The sequence below is a fragment of the Rhagoletis zephyria genome, unplaced genomic scaffold, assembly GCF_001687245.7.
Source record: "Rhagoletis zephyria isolate East Lansing unplaced genomic scaffold, Rhagoletis_zephyria_1.1 Rzeph_scaffold_00563, whole genome shotgun sequence".
Lineage (NCBI taxonomy): Eukaryota > Metazoa > Arthropoda > Insecta > Diptera > Tephritidae > Rhagoletis > Rhagoletis zephyria.
In genome coordinates, this window is record NW_016157647.1 from 41,566 (window position 1) to 60,706 (window position 19,141).

The following is a 19,141-nucleotide window of genomic DNA, read 5'->3' on the forward strand; positions in this document are numbered from 1 at the left end:
CCATCGGATCTTTTCTTTGAACTGATAAAACGGCATGAAAATATCCTCCGAAACCCCACAAAAGTTCGTATACTTTTTTATGGGGATAGAGTCCTGCATTGGATCTCAGTGTTACATATCTGGATTTGTAGTGTGTTTGTTAATCCAGTTTTAGAGGGAAATTGTAGTATATCTTACGTTTTGGGCATCATTCCAAAATGTGTATTAGACATGTTGCATAGATTATCGTAGTAGTGATTTCGGTGAGCTTTTCTCCTTGTTTCGATAAGATAGAAAGTGCCTTATTTCCTGGTTGCCAGAAGACGTGCGGACCTATGAAAGAGGTTGGTGGTCCTTACTTTGCGAGTTTATCGGCAATCTCGTTTCCTTTATGAACAATGTCACCTGGAACTAGGGTTGCCAGATCTTGAAACGGAGAAAGGAGTACATTTATATTTTCGATAGAAAAAAAGCAGTACATGACATAAAAAAATCGTTTTCAAAGCAACAATAAATGTGTAAAATAAATAACTATATGGGTTGGCTTTCCAATAGGGACGGTGAACGTGGCACCTTTTCCGACCTTTTTGGAGAGGGCATGAACCGCCATTGACAAAAATGTTACTCCCGACCACCTAGGGTCCCTACGGGACCCCTTAGAAATATTGCCAAAAGTCACAATTTCCACTTGCGTCCACAGTATTTTTGCGTAGAATTCGGTTCTCAATGACCGCCCTTATAGGAAAGTTTCCACAACTACAAAACTAAAAACTACAAAAGAATTCCAGACTCTTCCTGAATGTATGGCCATTTTATTAATTTAAGCCTTATAATTAATTTAATATTTTTCTGATTTTTATACCCGAGCGCCCTGCCCCTAAGGGCATGCTTACACCTTTTCACTATCACCCTTAACTTTTCTTACTAAGTAGTGTTTGCCACAATATGAATGGCAACGTCCAGCGCGTAAAATAATAACCGTCGCACAGGTTTTTTGAAAAATAAAAGGGTTCTTTATAGATTTTGTGTTTTTTTTTTTGTTAACTTTGTAAATATTTTACTTCAATTTTATTAATTGGTTTTAAAATTTTAATCCGGATTTGCATTTGCCAGCTTTGGGAGATGAGTACATGCTGCACGAAGCTCTTTTTCAGGTGTATTTTTTCTTAGATTTTGTATAAAAAAAAAGAAAAAAAAAACCTGTATAGGGTTGGTCGAATGAATGCCCTCCTAGTCACCAGCTTCGAGTCTTTTCGATTGCTGAGTATGAGGCCTTATGTTGGACAAACGACGGAGTATAAAGGACCCAAATGGAGGAAATTAGCCTATGGTTACAGAAGGTATGTAATAAAGTAACCGACGAAGACTTGCGCTTTTCTCCCAAACCCCCTGGTAAACCCAAATGAAGGTTGAAATTTAAAAACAAATTAACAAAATTTAAAATCTGTGGATAATTTATTTTTCAAAAAAAAAACTGCAACAGATATTATTTTACACACTGTATATGATAAAATATTAATAGCTGGAAAAAGGAGTACAAAAGAAGTACAAAGCGAATAAAGGAGTACATTTCCAGATATTTTTTTTGGAGTACAAGGGAGTACATTGCAATAAAAAGGAGCACGTTTACTCCCAAAAGCAGTACGTCAGATAATATAAACTCGATTAGTCAAGCCAAGGGATTTCAGCTTACTTAGGCACCCCATCTCCGATTTTGATGTTACCTGATGGGATCTGAGGCCCTTAATTGTCGCTTGGCTGTCCGCCAAGGTTGGAATGTTCTGGTTCAGGTTGCGCTTGATATGTAACTTGGGACATCTTTAAATTGAGATTTCTACACAAATGTACTCCCTATACGATCTAACGGTTAATACAAATTTCAACTTTTAATATTTTTCATCTAGGTACTGATCTTTAATTTATGTATGTGCATTATTTGTGATCGTTTCTAAATAGAGGCCCAAAAATCGCAATGCTTTTTCTTACTTATTTAACATTAATGAAAACTATTCCATTATGGAATGCGCAATGTCGTCTAAAGAAAACGAATGTTTTTTGTTTTTGACTAACAGAGATTTCTTGACATCGCTTGTTCTTTATTTACATCGGTATTCTACTAAATATCTTGTTAAAGTTCATCACAAATTTATAAAAATATTTACAACAATTGCTTCCAAAATTTACATATTTCCTTGCTACAATACAACCCTGTATAACCTTAAACTAAATATTGTTCTAAAACTTCCACCGTTCGACTAAATCACCACATCAGCCTCTCTGCCCTCTGGCTCGTCGTTCAGCGGCTCCACCCGCAGTCTGATCACATTCTGCGGCTTCGTCATCAGCCGCGTGCGGTCTACACTAAAATGATACCGCGTAATCAGCTGTGCCAAGAGTAGTCGCATCAGCAGCTGAGCGAATTGCAGACCAATGCAGCTGCGTGGTCCTTCGCCGAAGCCTAGCCATATGCAGAGGTCACGTCGCTTATTGTCGGTGCGGCCGAATCGTTCAGGCTTGAACATAAACGGCTCCGGATAATATTCGGCGTCGTTGTGTATGGCATGCGTGGGCACGATGATGAACATATTTTTGGGTAGCGCATACTTGTCGTTGTTTGGCACCGGGAAATCGGTGAGCGTGCGCCGTATCAGGTAAGGCACCACCGGATGCAGGCGTATGGTCTCTGAAAAATAAAACAATTTTATTAAGTTACCGTTATGTCTCAGCGCAAATAAACGACACTAACCTGATATGACTTGACCCATAAACTTAAGTTCGCGTACACAATCGTAAGTGAGCTCATTGTTGTGCCGCTGCAGCGCTTCCGCCACCTCATCACGCAGCTGTTGTTGTATTGGATCGTTCAATGCCAATTCGTATAGCACATATGTGAGTGTGTGTGTGGTGGGACGCAGTCCTGCCTTGAGGAAGGAAATAGCATGCGAGGCTAACTCTCCCATTAAGTGCTCCTTCAGCTCCTTCATGGTCTGATCCTCAACCTCGTGTGTACTCAGCTCCTGTTGCATTAAGTTCACCAAAAGTTGTAGGTAGTCGTGTTTCTCAGTAGCGCTCTGCTCACGCTCGCTCACCACCTCAGTGATTAGGCCAATGAAATAGTTTTCCACATCCCTGCAAGTGGTACGCAACTTAAGCCTCTTACCCAGCCTGGGATATCGCCGCAAGAACGCATTAGCAAATTCGCTGTGACGTGATGTTGTATTCTCTAGATGAGTCATATCATCGAAAACGTTCAGCGGATACTTTTGCTGCCGTTGTGCGTTCAAATCGAAAACACAAACTGCCAAGCTGGTTAACACAAAACGGCGCATTTGTGTGCGTATCTCTATGTAACCGCTATGCGCGCGCTCTTCTCTCACCAGCTGATCGAAGCTCTCCAGCCATTCCGCGCACGTTGCCCGCAGCCCATCGTACAGGTGGCGCAATTCATCTTTGGCAAAAATCGGCTCCAGTCGCAGTCGCATCTCTTTCCACTCGCTACCACGTCTGCTATACAAGTCGGCAGAGAGCGGATCGTGTTTGCTGTTGTGATAGATGCCGCGATCATTGAAATTCGAGAAGTTCTTGATCAGTATCTGCATAATCAACTCGCGATCGAGTATGAGAGCGCGCGGCTGCATGAGGCGATAGAAACCGCAAAAGGGACCCTGACCTTTGAAATTGCGGTACAGCTGATCGTAGTGCTCCAGTTCCTGCCATTCCAGTGTTGTGCGCAGGCCAAATAGATGCTGTAGAATTTCAAACTCCGGCGCAGGAGGTTCGAATGGCACATGGTGCATACGCCAGTAGTTACGCTTGTAGAAGATGTAAATAAGCGGCGTGATGACGAAGATTATGAGGACGGTAATCACAATGGCCACAATTAGCCATACCCACCACATTTTAAAATATTTCTTGCCAACCTTTGTGGAATTTCGAATGACTTAATGTCCGTTCAAGGGCACGCACTCATAAAAAAACACCAAAATAATTTAGTTAAAGTACTTTCTGTTATCTCGTATTTATGTACTCATGTGAGTGCGCGCACACCGCACCTCCGCCGCTCAACACTTTTTGCGCTTATTAAAATCGTGCGGTAAACTTCACTTTCAATAAGTTTTTAGCGCTGCCACTCGGCGCGCGTTTCAACCGCTTACTAAGCGTTTCCTATACCCAAGTATTTTACTCGTACTCCACTGTGCGCTCACGCTTTTCCAGCGGAGTCAGTTGTAGAGCTTTTTTTCGTTTAGCGGACGCCTTACGTACTCGTTCTAATACATTTTTTTATCAGCGTAATTACAGGTGAGCATTTTTAAATAAGCTCATATTTTTTAATTGTTGTATTAGGGTACGCCGAGAATTCGGTGCGGTTGAAATGTGGCTGTGTGCGCTGTGTGGTAGTTTATTGCACTTACACAACGAGTTCAGTTGAAGAGCGGCACGTCGGAAAAAGACTGTAACTCCCAAAAGTGCTGGAGAATAAATTTGAACAGCGTTTTGTTTTCGTAGCATTTCAAACAACAATGCGAAACTCAGCTAACCAAAAATGCATTGACTTCAACTAGCTGAGCGTTAACATATAGACAGTGACTAATTCAGGCGTTTGCCTACGTAAATATTTACTTTTGTCAGCTATGAAGTGCCGCTTCTATTCTGAAAGTATCGAAAAAGTACAATGCATTTTCGCTTAGCCACTATTCCTAGTGAGGCGATATTATTAGTAGCTACCGGTAATTGTCTAACTTAAAAAGACGAAAAGCTCAGCAAGATCGATATAAACTGCTGCAACCAACACATGCTCAACAATAGACGATTTTTAAGGCTTGCTATAGACTGACGTTGTGGCTGAGTGGTTAGAGGTGCTTACACTCCGTTGGCCCTGAGTTCGACTCCTGGTACAAGCTAGATTTGAATTAGAAAAGGTTTTTTTCTAACAGCGGTCGTTAGACGGCAGGAAACGGAAAACCTCCACGTGTATGTACTCCTACCATGAAAAAGCTCTATTTGAGGCTCGGAGGCGGCGTAAAACTGTAGCTTCCTTTAGTTTTGTAAAAATTTCAAGATTGGAGGAGAAGCTCGTCCAAATATGTACTTAGAAAACTTGTAAGCGTAAAAAATATCATTATTAATATTATAGATTTTATATGGAAGCGCACAGAGTAAAAGCCCACTCAGATCGTCACTGACAGAAAGTCTATGGAAAGCTTAAAAAAGCTCTGCGCGCTTAGAGTACTTTCACTGGTGTAAATCGGTGATGTACATTGTCTTTCTCGCATACAGAGCTTTTTTAGCTTTCTATAATCTTTATCTAGAACATTCACGACCAAAAACTATTCCGCGTTAGAAGCTTTATAAAGGTTTCTATAGCTTTTACTTATATGAACGCGCAAGTAGCAAAATCTCACTGTGATCACCATTGACCTAGAATCGGAATGTAATCCCGAAAGGCAGTGCTTAAACGCAATTTATATTTATTGAAAAGTTTTCATAAACCATAACAATTAATTTGTTCTTACTTTTTAAGTTTGCAGTTATATTTTTGATTCATATCTTTTCAATTAAACAATTTTATTAAGCTTGAGGCAGTTTTTGGTGAAAAATGTTGAGGAAAAACAACAATAATTTATAAATGGTCGAAATTATAGCTGCTATTTGGGAGATCGTCACATCTCCTCATTAGACTTCTTCACCGAGTTCACTGGGACTTGAACCAGCAACTCCAGCGTTCAAAGCCTGCCTTCTTATAGCCCAGTTATGCATACTTACATTGATATACCATTTTTACGTAAAAATCAAAACCAAAGAGAATTCTACATGTTAAGTGCTATGCGTTGGGTGACCGCTTACACGCAAAGCCCATTTAACAGATTCGCTCATGCAACGCTAAGTATGCATAACTGGGCCATGTAAATTGTTATTGCTTTTTCCATTTTTCATTCTTTCAATCCAACTACAATCAACTATTCAGACTTGCGTTTTTAAAGGTTTTATTAAGCCATATTGTTATTCCCTAAATTTACTGTTCTTATTACTGAAAGTTCCATCTCTGCCGATTTCCACGCACGTGCAACGTTAATCTATTTTTAAAAAGCATATCTCTCACCTTATCAAAGATGATAGCGATAAGCCTGAAAATTGTGAATTTAAAGATAATACTGAAAGTAAAAATTACGTATAGTTTTTATAACGAAAATAATTAGTTTGTTTCGACAGGTATTTTTGAATGGTTTTAGAGCTTTTTAAAAAAGCTCAGATTATACATGTTTAGAGAATTTTTCAATTACATTTACTATGGCTTATCTGGTAAGGGGGAAATATCTCTTGGATAATGCTATGTTTTCACGAGTACCATAATAAGCGCCAATGCTTACTTTTTAATTCACAAATTTATAATTCCCCTAAAAAAGTGCTCTGAACTAGAATTTACGACAGAGTTTCAATCATTCGTGAAGTGAGAACCCGCTATAAGGGTGTTGTTTAAGAGAAAATCTTCCTAGATAACATTTCCTTCAATGATTTTCGATTTGATTCCTTTTTTAGCAATTATTTCGCTTGCCATCACTTTGCTTTCCGCAAATTTTATTCAACACCACACATTATTATTTATTATTTATATTACATACATATGTACATACTATTAGGTACGTGATAGCGAATAAATATATTAAATATGATAAATAATAATAATGTACCGGGGCTTGGCATTATTTGTGTTAACTTTTTAATGCAATCAATAACGCCAGTCAACTTATCAGTCGACACATAGTTTTTTATTGTTTTTTTTTTTAATAAGGAATTCGCTGATTGCTGCTCATAAAATACGAAAGCTTGTGTGGCTTTGAGGCATTCGTATTAAAACAGAGAGTAAAATAAAGAAAAAAAACAAAGACCGTTTTCGTGTGTATGTTTACATATTTACATATTTTGTATTTTCATTTGTATGTATGTATTTACGTAAGTGTCAATGAGAGCGTCATTGCAAAATTTAATGAAGCGGAATAATGAATTGAACTTAAATGGAATGCTTTTAATCGTCTTGTTAAAGCGATGGGGGCATTCATAGAGCAGCGCAAAACAAGCGAGAGCGAGTAACTGAAATTCTACATTTTGTGGAGAGTTAAATAGTTATACAAATTTCATTATTAATTTTTAATATTTTCTATTCTATTGGTTTAATTTCGTTTCTTGTGTCTTCATTTAATTTCATTTCATTTCATGGCATTCCATTCCATTACATTTTTTTTCACTTCTATTTCGTTTCATGTCATCTCATCTCATCTCTTCGTCGTTCTATTTTACTTCGTTTCATTTCATTTCACTTCCTATGACTTCATTTCCCTTTATTTCATTTCACTTCATTTCGCGTCACTTCATGAACACACCCATCCACAATGACTATGCGTGCTATCTCATCGATAAATTCTTTTGTAAACATACTTGGCACTGTTCAAGGCTCTTATCTGAAGAAATATACATACATATATATTTCTCATATAATTGCATGCATGCCAACAACTCGGCTTAACATTTAATTGTGCATTTATGATTGTAAATCAAGTTTCAAGTTTTTGTGGTCAGTAACAAAATAGGCACACAACCTTGCAGCGCTCTCAACGTTTTGCAGTAAGCGCAGCACGCGATTCCCAAGAAATTCCCATTGTGCGGCTTCGATTACACTAAGCTCTCTTATTTAGTCATTGTTATTAGTACATTTGCACTTGCATCGCCTTGCCGAAGATCAGTTGTTCAAGAGCCGGTAAACTATAAAAATGTCTGTGTTTGCAGTTCTTTTAGCCGCGCTATTGGCGCTACTCTCGTTTCTGTTCTACTTGCTGCGTCGCCGCATGAACTATTGGCGCTACCAAGGCATACCGCACGATCGACCACACTTTTTCGCTGGCAATCTGAAGGGTTTGTTGAAGACGCGCAACTTTGCCGAAATTTTACTGGAATTATACACGCGTCATAAGGGAACGGGTCCCTTCTGCGGTTACTACCTGTTTCAACGTCCCGCCGTGCTGGTGCTGGACCGGGCGCTCGTGAAGAGTATACTCATCAAGGATTTTAATAATTTTGCCGATCGTGGCCTTTTTCACAACGAAAAGGATGATCCACTCACTGGCCATCTATTTCGCTTGGATGGCAATCAGTGGCGAGGATTGCGTAGTAAGCTTACGCCCACTTTCACTTCCGGCAAGATGAAATTCATGTTTCCCACCGTATTGAAAGTGGGCGATCAGCTGATGGCTGCGGTGGCGAAACGTTTCGCTGAGGATGAGCATGTTTGGGACTGGAAGGAGATGATGGCGTGCTTTACCACCGACGTGATTGGCAACTGTGCCTTCGGCATTGAGTGTAACAGTCTGCAGGATCCCCATGCTGAATTTCGTGTTATGGGCCGCAAGATAATTGGGGCGCGTCGTCATGGCGCGCTTGTCAACGCTTTCATCAACAGCTTTCCGAATGTGGCGCGTCGCCTGCGCATGGCCATCATGCCACAGGATATAACCGATTTCTTTCTGCGCATCGTGCACGAAAATGTTGAGTTTCGTGAGCGAAATCGTGTGCATGCCAATGACTTTATGAGCATTCTTATGGATTTGAATAAGGGCAAGCATTTGAAAAGCGAAAGTGATGTAGCATGCGCACTTAGCGTGAGCGAGATGACCGCACAGGCGTTTGTTTTCTTCGTGGCTGGCTTCGAGACTTCAGCGACAACTTTGGCATTCGCGCTGTACGAGCTGGCGCTGCATCCGGACATACAGACGCAGCTGCGTACGGAGATCGAAGAGACCATTCGAAAACATAATAACGAGTTCACCTACGAGTGCGTGGAGGATATGCAATACATGAAACAGGTGCTAGCGGGTGAGTAAAGTGAGCGTTGATTAAAAATGTGATGTGCGACATTGTATTTTTTCTGCCGCAACAGAAACACAGCGGAAATATCCGATCGCGCCGAATTTAATGCGCCAAGCAGCCAAGGACTATGTGGTGGCAGGCCATCCGAAATATGTTATCAAGAAAGGCATGATGGTCACCATACCGACGATTGGCATACACTACGACCCTGAAATATATCCGGATCCAGATAAATTCGATCCATCGCGTTTTGCGCCCGATGCGGTGAAGCTGCGCGACAGCGTCGACTGGTTGCCCTTCGGCGACGGTCCGCGTAATTGCATCGGCATGCGCTTCGGACAGATGCAGATGCGCATCGGTCTGACCTACCTGCTGCGCCAGCTTAAGTTCTCTCCCTGTGAGAGGACACCAATCCCAATTGTTTACCAGAAATCTTTTCCACTATTTCCACAAGGCGGCATATTTTTGAGAGTGGAAAAGGTTTGACGTACCGTACTGATACATACATAGAAAGATATACACACTCATACATATGTACTTATTTGAAAGGGGGTTTCAGCCGGAATATACACAAAAGTATGTGCATGAGGATGGTCCAAAAATGCAGGTGAAAAAAGTAATTCTCATCCCTCTATATCGAAAAGATATACCCCTGCTTTTTAATTAAAAAAAAACAAGTTTTCGTAGAAATGGTACAGAATTCTTGAAAATAAATATTTTTTCATCGGAAAACTCTGCTTCTCTTCAGGAGACTTCCATTAATCAAACCCAATCGTTTATTTTACCCTTTTTTAATACTAGCGATTTTTTATGGATTACCCCCTTGCATTTTTGGGGGTTTTAGAGACTCATAAAAATAGTTAATATTAAAAAATGGCTGATAAACAATTGGGTATTATTATTGGAAGACTTTTGTAGAGAAACAAAGCTTTCCCATAAAAAAATATTGATTTTCAGAATTCTATACGATTTCGAAGAACAGGTTTTTTCCTTATAAAATACATGGAAGACTTTGAGTGCTTTGAGCGACTTCTAAATAGTTTTTGCAATCAAAATAAAAAAATGAATTTTTTTCGGTATAGAGGCATCGTAAGGGGTGTGAGCATTAAAATTCGGACTCCACTTTTTTTTGGACCGCCCTAATGCACATATGTATGTATGCTTTTTCTATATTATTACTTAGAAATAGTAATCATGGGGAAATAACGAAACTGCAATTCTCACATTTGTTCTAGTCAAAATATTATTCGAGCCGTTACTGACTTAAAACTTGTTCAAATGTACATACATACATACATAATGCATACATAAATTTATAAATACTTGCATGGACTGCATTGGATTATTCTCGGAAACGATAACTCACACACATACAAGGCTTGCGTGTTTTGTTGGAGTGGACTTAAATTGTGTCAATACTACATATATACACCTATATGTAACATACTCGTTTGTTTTGCGAAAAATAAATAAATACAATTTATTTTCTTTGAAGTAAAAAAAATGCTTAAATGAAAAATTTAAATATACTTGCATTCCTTGCCTTTCGATTGTTGCGAGCTACGCACGTTGAGTTAAGTGTACGATTTGAAATTAAAATTTGAATGCAATTATAATGGGTGTCTGTTTCTGGTTGTGAGAATTTTCGTAAAAAAAAAACAAATTTTAAATGTAAGAACTGTGGTGTTCTTGTAAATTTTATATGACCAGGGCAAGCTATAGAATTTTTGAATTTTTATAATAAGTTCTTATATTATTAATTTTGCTTAATTGAAATTATTTTACTAAAAATCTTTTGTAGCACCTTCAATAGAGATGCTCTTATTTAAGCGATACCTTTTGTTATTTCTTAGTAAATTTAAGGGGTTTTTTCAATAATATAAACAAAATATGTTACATTTTCAAGCCGTTTAATTAACAACGTAATTTATTTTTGTTTTTTAATATTTAGTTTAAGTAATAGCACATTTATTTTTTTATGGACACAAAAAAAGAATTTATCGATGCCATTATCATTATCGTTTTTTAACAGTTATCGATTCGGCCTATTTACTTCGTATTCGCATTAATTTTGTTAAGGTTTTTCTCATTATTATTTTTACCATAATAGTAATCGATATTGTTATCGATAACATTATCGCCGTTTGAAGCGAAAAAACCCCATCCAATAAGAATATATATTTTGATGTCGATAAATGGTTGTAGATTCTGTGCACCAAGCTGTCTCCGGCCCACCACCGTATATGGTGTTTACATGAGGCGATTATACAGGCAACTTTTATTTGGAAACAAAAATTGCCTGGTGGGAACGGCCTTTCAACTAATCGCTTCCAATGAAGTTGGGGTGCAGCCAACTTTTGATTGATCTTATCGCCTCTAAAATTACCTGGAAAATTACCTCATGTGAACACTGTTTTAGCTTCACCCCGTTAACGCTGTGCATTTAGGCTTGCTACAGACAGGCCCGCTCGATTTTAACCTTTTCAGGAAAACTGTGAATGAAAGGCGGCAGCTTCAAGGAAGGAGCGCTGTAATTTTACAGGGCAAAGTCCAAGCTTGATGGAAGCGTTGCTGGCGGTGTCTCTGCTCATTAAATCTCCCATGAACACAAAGGCCATATAGCTAAAATCATGATAAAAACATTACAAGGTAAATGCATTCTCTCATTTCGTCGGCCATGATTTTTTTCTGACGTTTGCCAACATTTTAAAATCATATAAAATTGAAAATAAAAAAATTAAATTGTTCACAATTGTTGTTGATTGAGATTGAAAATGAGAAATGTGTGTGTGAGTTTGAGTTTTGATTTTAAAATTATATTGTTGGCAAACGTCAGACTGCCTCTCAATGGTTTTACCTTGTTATGTTTTTATCATGGGTAAAATATTTCAGGCAGACGTAGTTGCCATGAAGAAAGTTGGCTACTGGCTCTTAGCTGTGTAACGTCGATAGCTCAGTGCCAATCACTCGCTCCCGGCGCGCAAAATTTTTTTGGCATATGTATGTCTACTTAGGCTTAGCATATGGCTAACAGGTTCCAGTGATGTTGCAGGAAACTGCCTAGTGAAAAATCCGGTTAGGGAAGGCACCCTCGAGCTGGTGTTAGCGATTAAAGAGAAGGTGGGACGGTTTGTACTGTTTGCCGACTACTCTTGCACAGATAGGGCCCACACCAGCTAGGCAGATGATGGGCGAAAACGGGAACATGTGGAATCGTAAGATTTTTTTCTGCAAATGGTGGAGCGCGGACGGTAAAGCTAGCTTCTTAGACACCCAAGGGCTATAAGAATTCATGAAGTAAGACTAACACAGCAGATCAGTAGTCCTGACTTCTGGGACTGTCACTTATAAACTTCTTGTCAAGTAGCGATTTTTGTCATAGTTTAGTAATTAGAGCAGAAAACCACATTAGCATCAAACATAATTCAAGACTCAGAGAAAACGTTCCAGTTGGTTAATTTTGATTCATTTATTTCCATACAAATTTGTATGCTAGTTCAACCTTATGTATTGACGCTTGGCTTTTCAACTCACAAGCTGATAGCGAGGCTTTCACCACGGCGAGAATATCATCACTAGCTGGCATATGATTAGCAACTATAAGCCTGATTATGGCAACTTAACTTAACTTAACGGAACGTAGAACTTCAAAAATTTAAATGAAACAGATTACGTTAAATTTCGGCTGTTCAATTATAAGCAACATCCATTTAAGAGAATGCTTAAGTGAGAGCCGACAAGTAACGTTAAGTTGCCATAATCAGACCATAAACATTGAACCAATTACCTTTTCGAAAAACTAATACAGCATCAAACAAATTTTTGTATACATATGCACTCTTTTAGCAAACAACGGAAAGGCAAACTACTGAAATATTTTACTTTACTAATTATGTATGTATGTTTGGTATTTGCAATACTTGTTTTTATACATAGTTGTGCGACATAATGACGTCGTTTTGCTTGCAATACGTTCTGGTCGGTGTGCTCAGATGCCCAACCTGTCTGCAAATCGGTTCGCTTGCTTCAAAGCGATCTCATTAAAATGCCAGACAAGCGCTCAGGCCACAAGTGGCGGTTCGCGTGGCTGCTTACTTCGTAGCGCGCAATTTCCATCGGCTATATAAAGGCGACGAGCCGGTCGTAGCGCTATTATTTCTTACGCTCAGCTTGTGATGTGTACATCTAAGTTTAGTTTATTTATCTGCTGTTTTTACTGAATTTCACAATGCCATTGACGCTGGTGTTAGTTGCTTGTGTATCGGCTTTCATTTCGACTGTCGCATATTTATTTTGGCGCCGTATGAACTATTGGCGGCAACGCGGCATACCACACGACGAGCCTAGCTACCTATATGGCAGTTTTCATCGTCTGACCAAGGCGTTTGGTTACTCCGAGATCTTGCGTTCCATGTACGAGCGCTTCAAGTACAGCGGTCCATTCTGCGGCTATTATTTCTTCCAACGTCCCGCGGTGATGGTCTTGGATATGGAACTTGTCAAGAATATACTGATTAAGGACTTTGCGAACTTCAGCGATCGTGGTTTGTTCCACAATAAGAGGGATGATCCGCTAACGGGTCACTTGTTCTTCGTGGATGGTTCAAAGTGGCGTATACTGCATGGCAAACTGTCGCCAATATTCTCCGAATATAAAGTGCGTGGCATGTTTCCGTACGTTCGTAATGTGGCACTGCAAATGGTGGATGTGCTTAATGAACTGGTAAAGCGCGGCAGTAGCATCGAAGTGAAGGAGCTGATGGGCCGCTACACCACAGATGTCATTGGAAAGTGTGCTTTGGGTATTGAGTGCAACAGTCTCAAGAATCCGAACGCAGAGTGTCGCACAATTGGACGTCGTATCTCGACCGATCGTCGCCATGGACTGCTGGTGTCTGCTCTGATTGAGGGATTTCCGAAGCTGGCGCGCTTGCTACGCATGGCGGTAACTCATCCGGATATCGAGAAGTTCTTTATGCGCCTGGTGAGGGAGAATGTGGAATATCGGCAGAAGAACAATGTACGCGGCAACGACTTGATGAATCTGCTGATGGAGCTGAGTAAGAGTAAAAATTTAAGGTATGATGAAAATGATGAATTTAAGGGTCTGACTGTGGAGGAGATGACAGCGCAAGCGTTTTTCTTCTTTGCTGCAGGTTCCGAAAAATCATCAGCGACGCTTTCATATACTCTGTATGAGTTGGCACTGCAACCCGAGCTGCAGGAACGGCTACGCTGTGAGGTCAATGAGACGCTGGAACAGCACGACAATGAGCTCACCTATGAGTGTCTGAATGAGATGCAATATATGAAGCAGGTATTGGCAGGTGAGTGTGTGCAATTAAAAAATGAATGACAACTATTAGAATACGTGCAATCTACAGAAACGTTGCGTAAGTATCCGGTGTTACCGCACCTAGCGCGTCAGGCGCTTCACGACTACGTGGTACCCGGCCATCCGAAGTATGTCATACCGGCAGGAATGTTAGTGACAATACCCGTAGTTGGCATACATTACGATGCTGAAATTTACCCGAATCCTGAGCTCTTCGATCCGGAACGCTTCACGCCGGAGAGGATGAAGCTGCGTGAAAAGATCGAGTGGCTTCCATTTGGCGATGGACCGCGCAAGTGCATCGGCTTCCGATTTGGTCACATGGAAATGAGCGTGGCATTAGTATATCTGATGCAGCACTTTCGCTTCTCTGTGAGCGCGATGACCAAGTCCGGTAAGAGGCTACCAAAAAATGGCATTTTCTTGAAGGTTGAACGAGTTTAGCGCACGAAATTAATTTTTTAGTGAAATTTAGGTTTGTAAGTTTGGAGACGTCTTTGGAAAAGTAGTTTTATATTTTTCTTCAAAAACGTTTTTTGACCAAAATTAATTTATTTATCATGGGCTTATGCGATTTTCCTAATGCCTTTACTGTGTAAATTTATATTTTAGGGAGCCCATGTATCGACAAAAGTACAAATAGTAACTGTAACTGTGATCTACAAGAGTGTTAAAGCATTTTTGGCTTTGTTGAATCGCCGACTGCCGAATTATTTGCGAAATCTTGAGATTTTGAGATAAGTTGTGAGAATTTTTGTAGTTTAAAATTTCTTAGACGCAAATTCGTATTTGGAAGTGGATTTTTGCAAAGTTTTTTGTTAAATATAAATTTTTTGGTTGATTAACAATTTTATTTGTTAAGTGAGCTTGAAAGCACAATTTCTATTGTACACCTATTTCGTATTTTAAAATAAATTGTATGGAAATATTTTAATAAAAGTGAGATTATACATATTAAGAATGAGTGTTTTTGTTTCGTTGGTATTGGTGGATTTTACAGACAAGGTAGGAAAATGATGTACATATGTATGCATATATTTTGCATGGAACGGACGTTTGAGAGAAGGCGCCATGGAACTCAAAGCAAGGGCTGCAGTGAGTAGTCTTACATAGACGAATATAATGTCAACGGCGTTGTCAGATGCGTTTACGACCTATGAATCAATGCTTTCACGCAATGTTAAGGAACACTGCCGTCATTTTAGCGAATTTCAATAGACACTTTGACCATTTGTCGGTTACTGCTCGTAGGCTCTGCAGCTATACCTTCCCGAGTAACGCGAGTCTGAACTTGCACACTCGCAAATTATATGCTTCACGGTTTCCACGTGATAGTTACATTTCCTATATTTTTTGTCCTCTATTCGACCTAATTCAAATGCATGCGCTCTTAGCAAACAGCGCTCTGTTAGCAACACTATCAGGAGCCTCGAGTCTTTTTTTCTTGTTGATATTAGTAAATCAGTAAGTTTGCTATCGTAGCCTATCCGCTTTTTGGTACACGAGCAGATCTTGTGATCTTTTGATTTCTCCAAGAGGAATTCGTATACACGTCATTAGTGAGGCGTCTAAGAGGACGCCCTCCTTGGCTAGATCATCAGCTCTCTCATAACCTTCCACACTCTTGTGTTCTGGCACCCAATATACATTGGTGGACGGTTTTAGCCATAGCTAGCCTTCTTATAGCCTCCTTACTAGTCCGCGACGATGATCGAATTTATTGCATATGAAAGAAGAGTCTTAATGGCTGCCTGACTGTCTAAGTAAATGTTTATTTGCTCGCTTGTCGGGTTAATTTCAGGTAGTATCTCTTCCTCGTCCTTAACAGCAAAGACCTCGGCTTGATAGATACTGCTGTGGTCTGGTAGCCTAAAGAACCTATGAATAACCGGTTTAGTGCAATATACTGCAGACGCTACTCCTTCGTCCATCTTGAAACTGTCTGTGTCCAAGAGGTAGCACGCGAACAAAGTTTTCCTTACATATCGCACACCATCTTCAAAAGAGTCGCCACTCAAAATTTGACCTTTTTGAAATTATGAAGTTAAAATGTACACAGAGCTTTTATTTACCTTTCAGCAAAAGCTGGAACAAATTTTTGTTATAATTTTGTTAAAAAACCCTAATGTAAAGTCGCCCTTGCCCATATGATTTGCATGTGCTACGAAATAGTTTTTCGTATTTTCTGACGAACGCACTATTTTGAGTTGTGACTCATCAGAATTTTCGTACTAAGGTTGCTTAATACTTTCCAGCATAAAAGGTAGATTACGCAAATACCCTCTCCATTGCCACTCACCATTTTTCCGAATGGGTAGTCTTGTCTTAGTTGTGGGAGGAGAGGCGAGGAGAGGCAACGTATATGGTATGGAAGACGACTACTTTACTTATACTGCACGACAAGCTCTCTAACTTACGCAAAATAGAGAGAGCTTTCATCAAATATGCTTAGTATTGCTATCGCCACTGTCATGGAGATTAATTGAGAACTGAATTAGTCTCATTCTAACAAAAAGAAGCAAGTTCTTTTATAAATATATAACTACGTTTCGTAGGTGTTATAGCCAGAACACAATGAAAACGACGAGGAGCTACGGACCGCAGCTGTCAAATTATTTTAACACGTTCTCTTACTAGGTAATTATTTTGGCTACGACAGGCCTACGCGACGACATATAAGGTTCTTCCTCTTCTTTTAAGTCAAACTCATACAAATTCATGATGTCGCTGGCGCGTTCAAAAAAATCATGTCGCCATCGAGAAAGCATTTAGATAATGAAGATAACAAATTGGAAGCTGTGGCTCGTAGCTCGTCGTTTTCAATCCGTTCAGAACTTTAGTTCACGTTCAGGGCTCGTTTGCACTTCATCTACGTCAAATTGAAGTAGCCCAGGACAGCATAACAAGTTACAAGTATGCAACCTGGTCCTTTTAGACCTACTTTAAAACTACGTCCCAGTAGACCACCTGATCCTCAAATTTTTGCAGGGTGTTTATTCGCGTACTGTGGGTTTTTTATGGAAATTCAACAATTGAAAACACATTTACATATATGTCTGCATGTAACTGAGTGCGCAAAGATGCTTTCCACAACTTGTTTCAATCCAGAGAGGGTCAGGGTTCGAATTCCATTGCAGGCAATATGCAAATTAAATTATTATTTTTTTTGGATTTTATCTTGATTATTTACTTCACGGATGCTTTTTCAGAACGAACGCGATCATTTTAATACGCGCGTAGTCGAACTGAATATTTACGGCAATACAGTACTTTGGTCGACGTTTATAGTAAGAAGATCAACTACGTTTCTGATGGATTTTAATATTTTTTCCTCAGTGTAGAATGCTTGAAAAAGTCCGCACGAAAAAATAGCATTTTCCCATGTAAAATGTATGGAAAACTTCAATGTCCGGCGACAACGTAAATATTAGGTGCTTTGAAAATAAAAAAGCTTTTTCGATATTCTTCAGCATGGTTCACCTGGTTGTAGGAATTCTTGGTAATAATAAAGGAACTAAAGACAACAGACTGCAGAGTATCCTCGACCATTAGCTTGCTGGTGACTAACCGATTCACTATTTATCCACTAAAGCTTTTTTTTTGGTTTGTTAATGGCAAAGGTGTACATATCTTGGCCACTCAACTTGAGCAAGAAAATTAAAATAACAGTCTCACTATTAAAATATTATTTACCAGGTCTACATATTGCATCAGACGAAACATAACAAAAAGTCGCTGATAACGATAAAGTTAATAGACTTCTTTAGGAAGCCCGATGACTAATTAAAATTGTTGTAGGATAGTAAAAAATAAACAAAAAAAAAAAAATCCATACGCCAGAGGCATATCTATAAAAGAAGTATGTAAGTAAAATATCTGTAGTAGCGGTCTCCTATGCATTCTATTAGAGAAAATCAAGGGTAATACGATCTAATGGGCATGCAAAGAAATGTAACTGTTGAAAGTTTAAAGCTCTGCTCATTTTTGTTGGCTCTAACTAGTTAAACCGAACGCTGCCTACAGAAATGTGACCTTTTCATTTAAGCGTTCCTGCTCTTCATTAATAAATAGATGTAAAAATCGATATTTCTTTCATTCATAATTTTTTACCGTTTTTATGTTATTCGCACTTGCAGTGATGACACATACTAAACATGCATACACGGGTGTGTATATATATAGAGGGGGGGTAACCCATATTTATCTTATCGCAGTTACTTGCAATTCTCCGCTAAAGTACAATGCAAAAGTTGTCAAGTCACTGGAATTGATATTGCTACAAGCACGCTACGTCTACCAGCTGAAAAATGCTTTAGATACTAAATGCATACATATGTACATATAACGGGTGATTTTTTTGAGGTTAGGATTTTCATGCATTAGTATTTGACAGATCACGTGGGATTTCAGACATGGTGTCAAAGAGAAAGATGCTCAGTATGCTTTGACATTTCATCATGAATAGACTTACTAACGAGCAACGCTTGCAAATCATTGAATTTTATTACCAAAATCAGTGTTCGGTTCGCTTTACGTCCGATTTATGGTCTACATAATCGACCAAGTGAGCAAACAATTAATGCGATTGTGACCAAGTTTCGCACTCAGTTTACTTTATTGGACATTAAACCAACCACACGAATGCGTACAGTGCGTACAGAAGAGAATATTGCGTCTGTTTCTGAGAGTGTTGCTGAAGACCGTGAAATGTCGATTCGTCGCCGTTCGCAGCAATTGGGTTTGCGAAACACATTTCGAACCGAACACTGATTTTGGTAATAAAATTCAATGATTTGCAAGCGTTGCTCGTTAGTAAGTCTATTCATGATGAAATGTCAAAGCATACTGAGCATCTTTCTCTTTGACACCATGTCTGAAATCCCACGTGATCTGTCAAATACTAATGCATGAAAATCCTAACCTCAAAAAAATCACCCGTTACAAGTGTTGTTTTGTCTAACCTGCTAG

General features: G+C 39.3%; 3 protein-coding genes across 3 annotated transcripts; 2 read left to right on the forward strand and 1 right to left on the reverse strand.

The window, feature by feature from the left end:
- Positions 1 to 1,680: 1,680 nt before the first annotated feature.
- On the reverse strand, positions 1,681 to 4,660 carry Cyp317a1 (Cytochrome P450 317a1). The gene is made up of 2 exons (XM_017612635.1): positions 2,726 to 4,660; positions 1,681 to 2,662 (listed from the first exon to the last, which is right to left on the reverse strand). The coding sequence occupies exons 1-2, from the start codon at positions 3,876 to 3,878 to the stop codon at positions 2,235 to 2,237; spliced, it is 1,581 nt and encodes a 526-aa protein (XP_017468124.1). The 5' UTR covers positions 3,879 to 4,660; the 3' UTR covers positions 1,681 to 2,234.
- A 2,591-nt stretch (positions 4,661 to 7,251) lies between these two features.
- Positions 7,252 to 9,670, forward strand: LOC108360376 (cytochrome P450 6a9-like). Its single transcript, XM_017612636.1, has 2 exons — positions 7,252 to 8,844; positions 8,909 to 9,670. Exons 1-2 carry the CDS (start codon positions 7,746 to 7,748, stop codon positions 9,322 to 9,324), a joined length of 1,515 nt encoding a protein of 504 aa, XP_017468125.1. The 5' UTR covers positions 7,252 to 7,745; the 3' UTR covers positions 9,325 to 9,670.
- Positions 9,671 to 12,513: 2,843 nt separating this feature from the next.
- Positions 12,514 to 15,021, forward strand: LOC108360378 (cytochrome P450 6a2-like). Its single transcript, XM_017612637.1, has 2 exons — positions 12,514 to 14,165; positions 14,223 to 15,021. The coding sequence occupies exons 1-2, from the start codon at positions 13,067 to 13,069 to the stop codon at positions 14,615 to 14,617; spliced, it is 1,494 nt and encodes a 497-aa protein (XP_017468126.1). The 5' UTR covers positions 12,514 to 13,066; the 3' UTR covers positions 14,618 to 15,021.
- Positions 15,022 to 19,141: the final 4,120 nt, after the last annotated feature.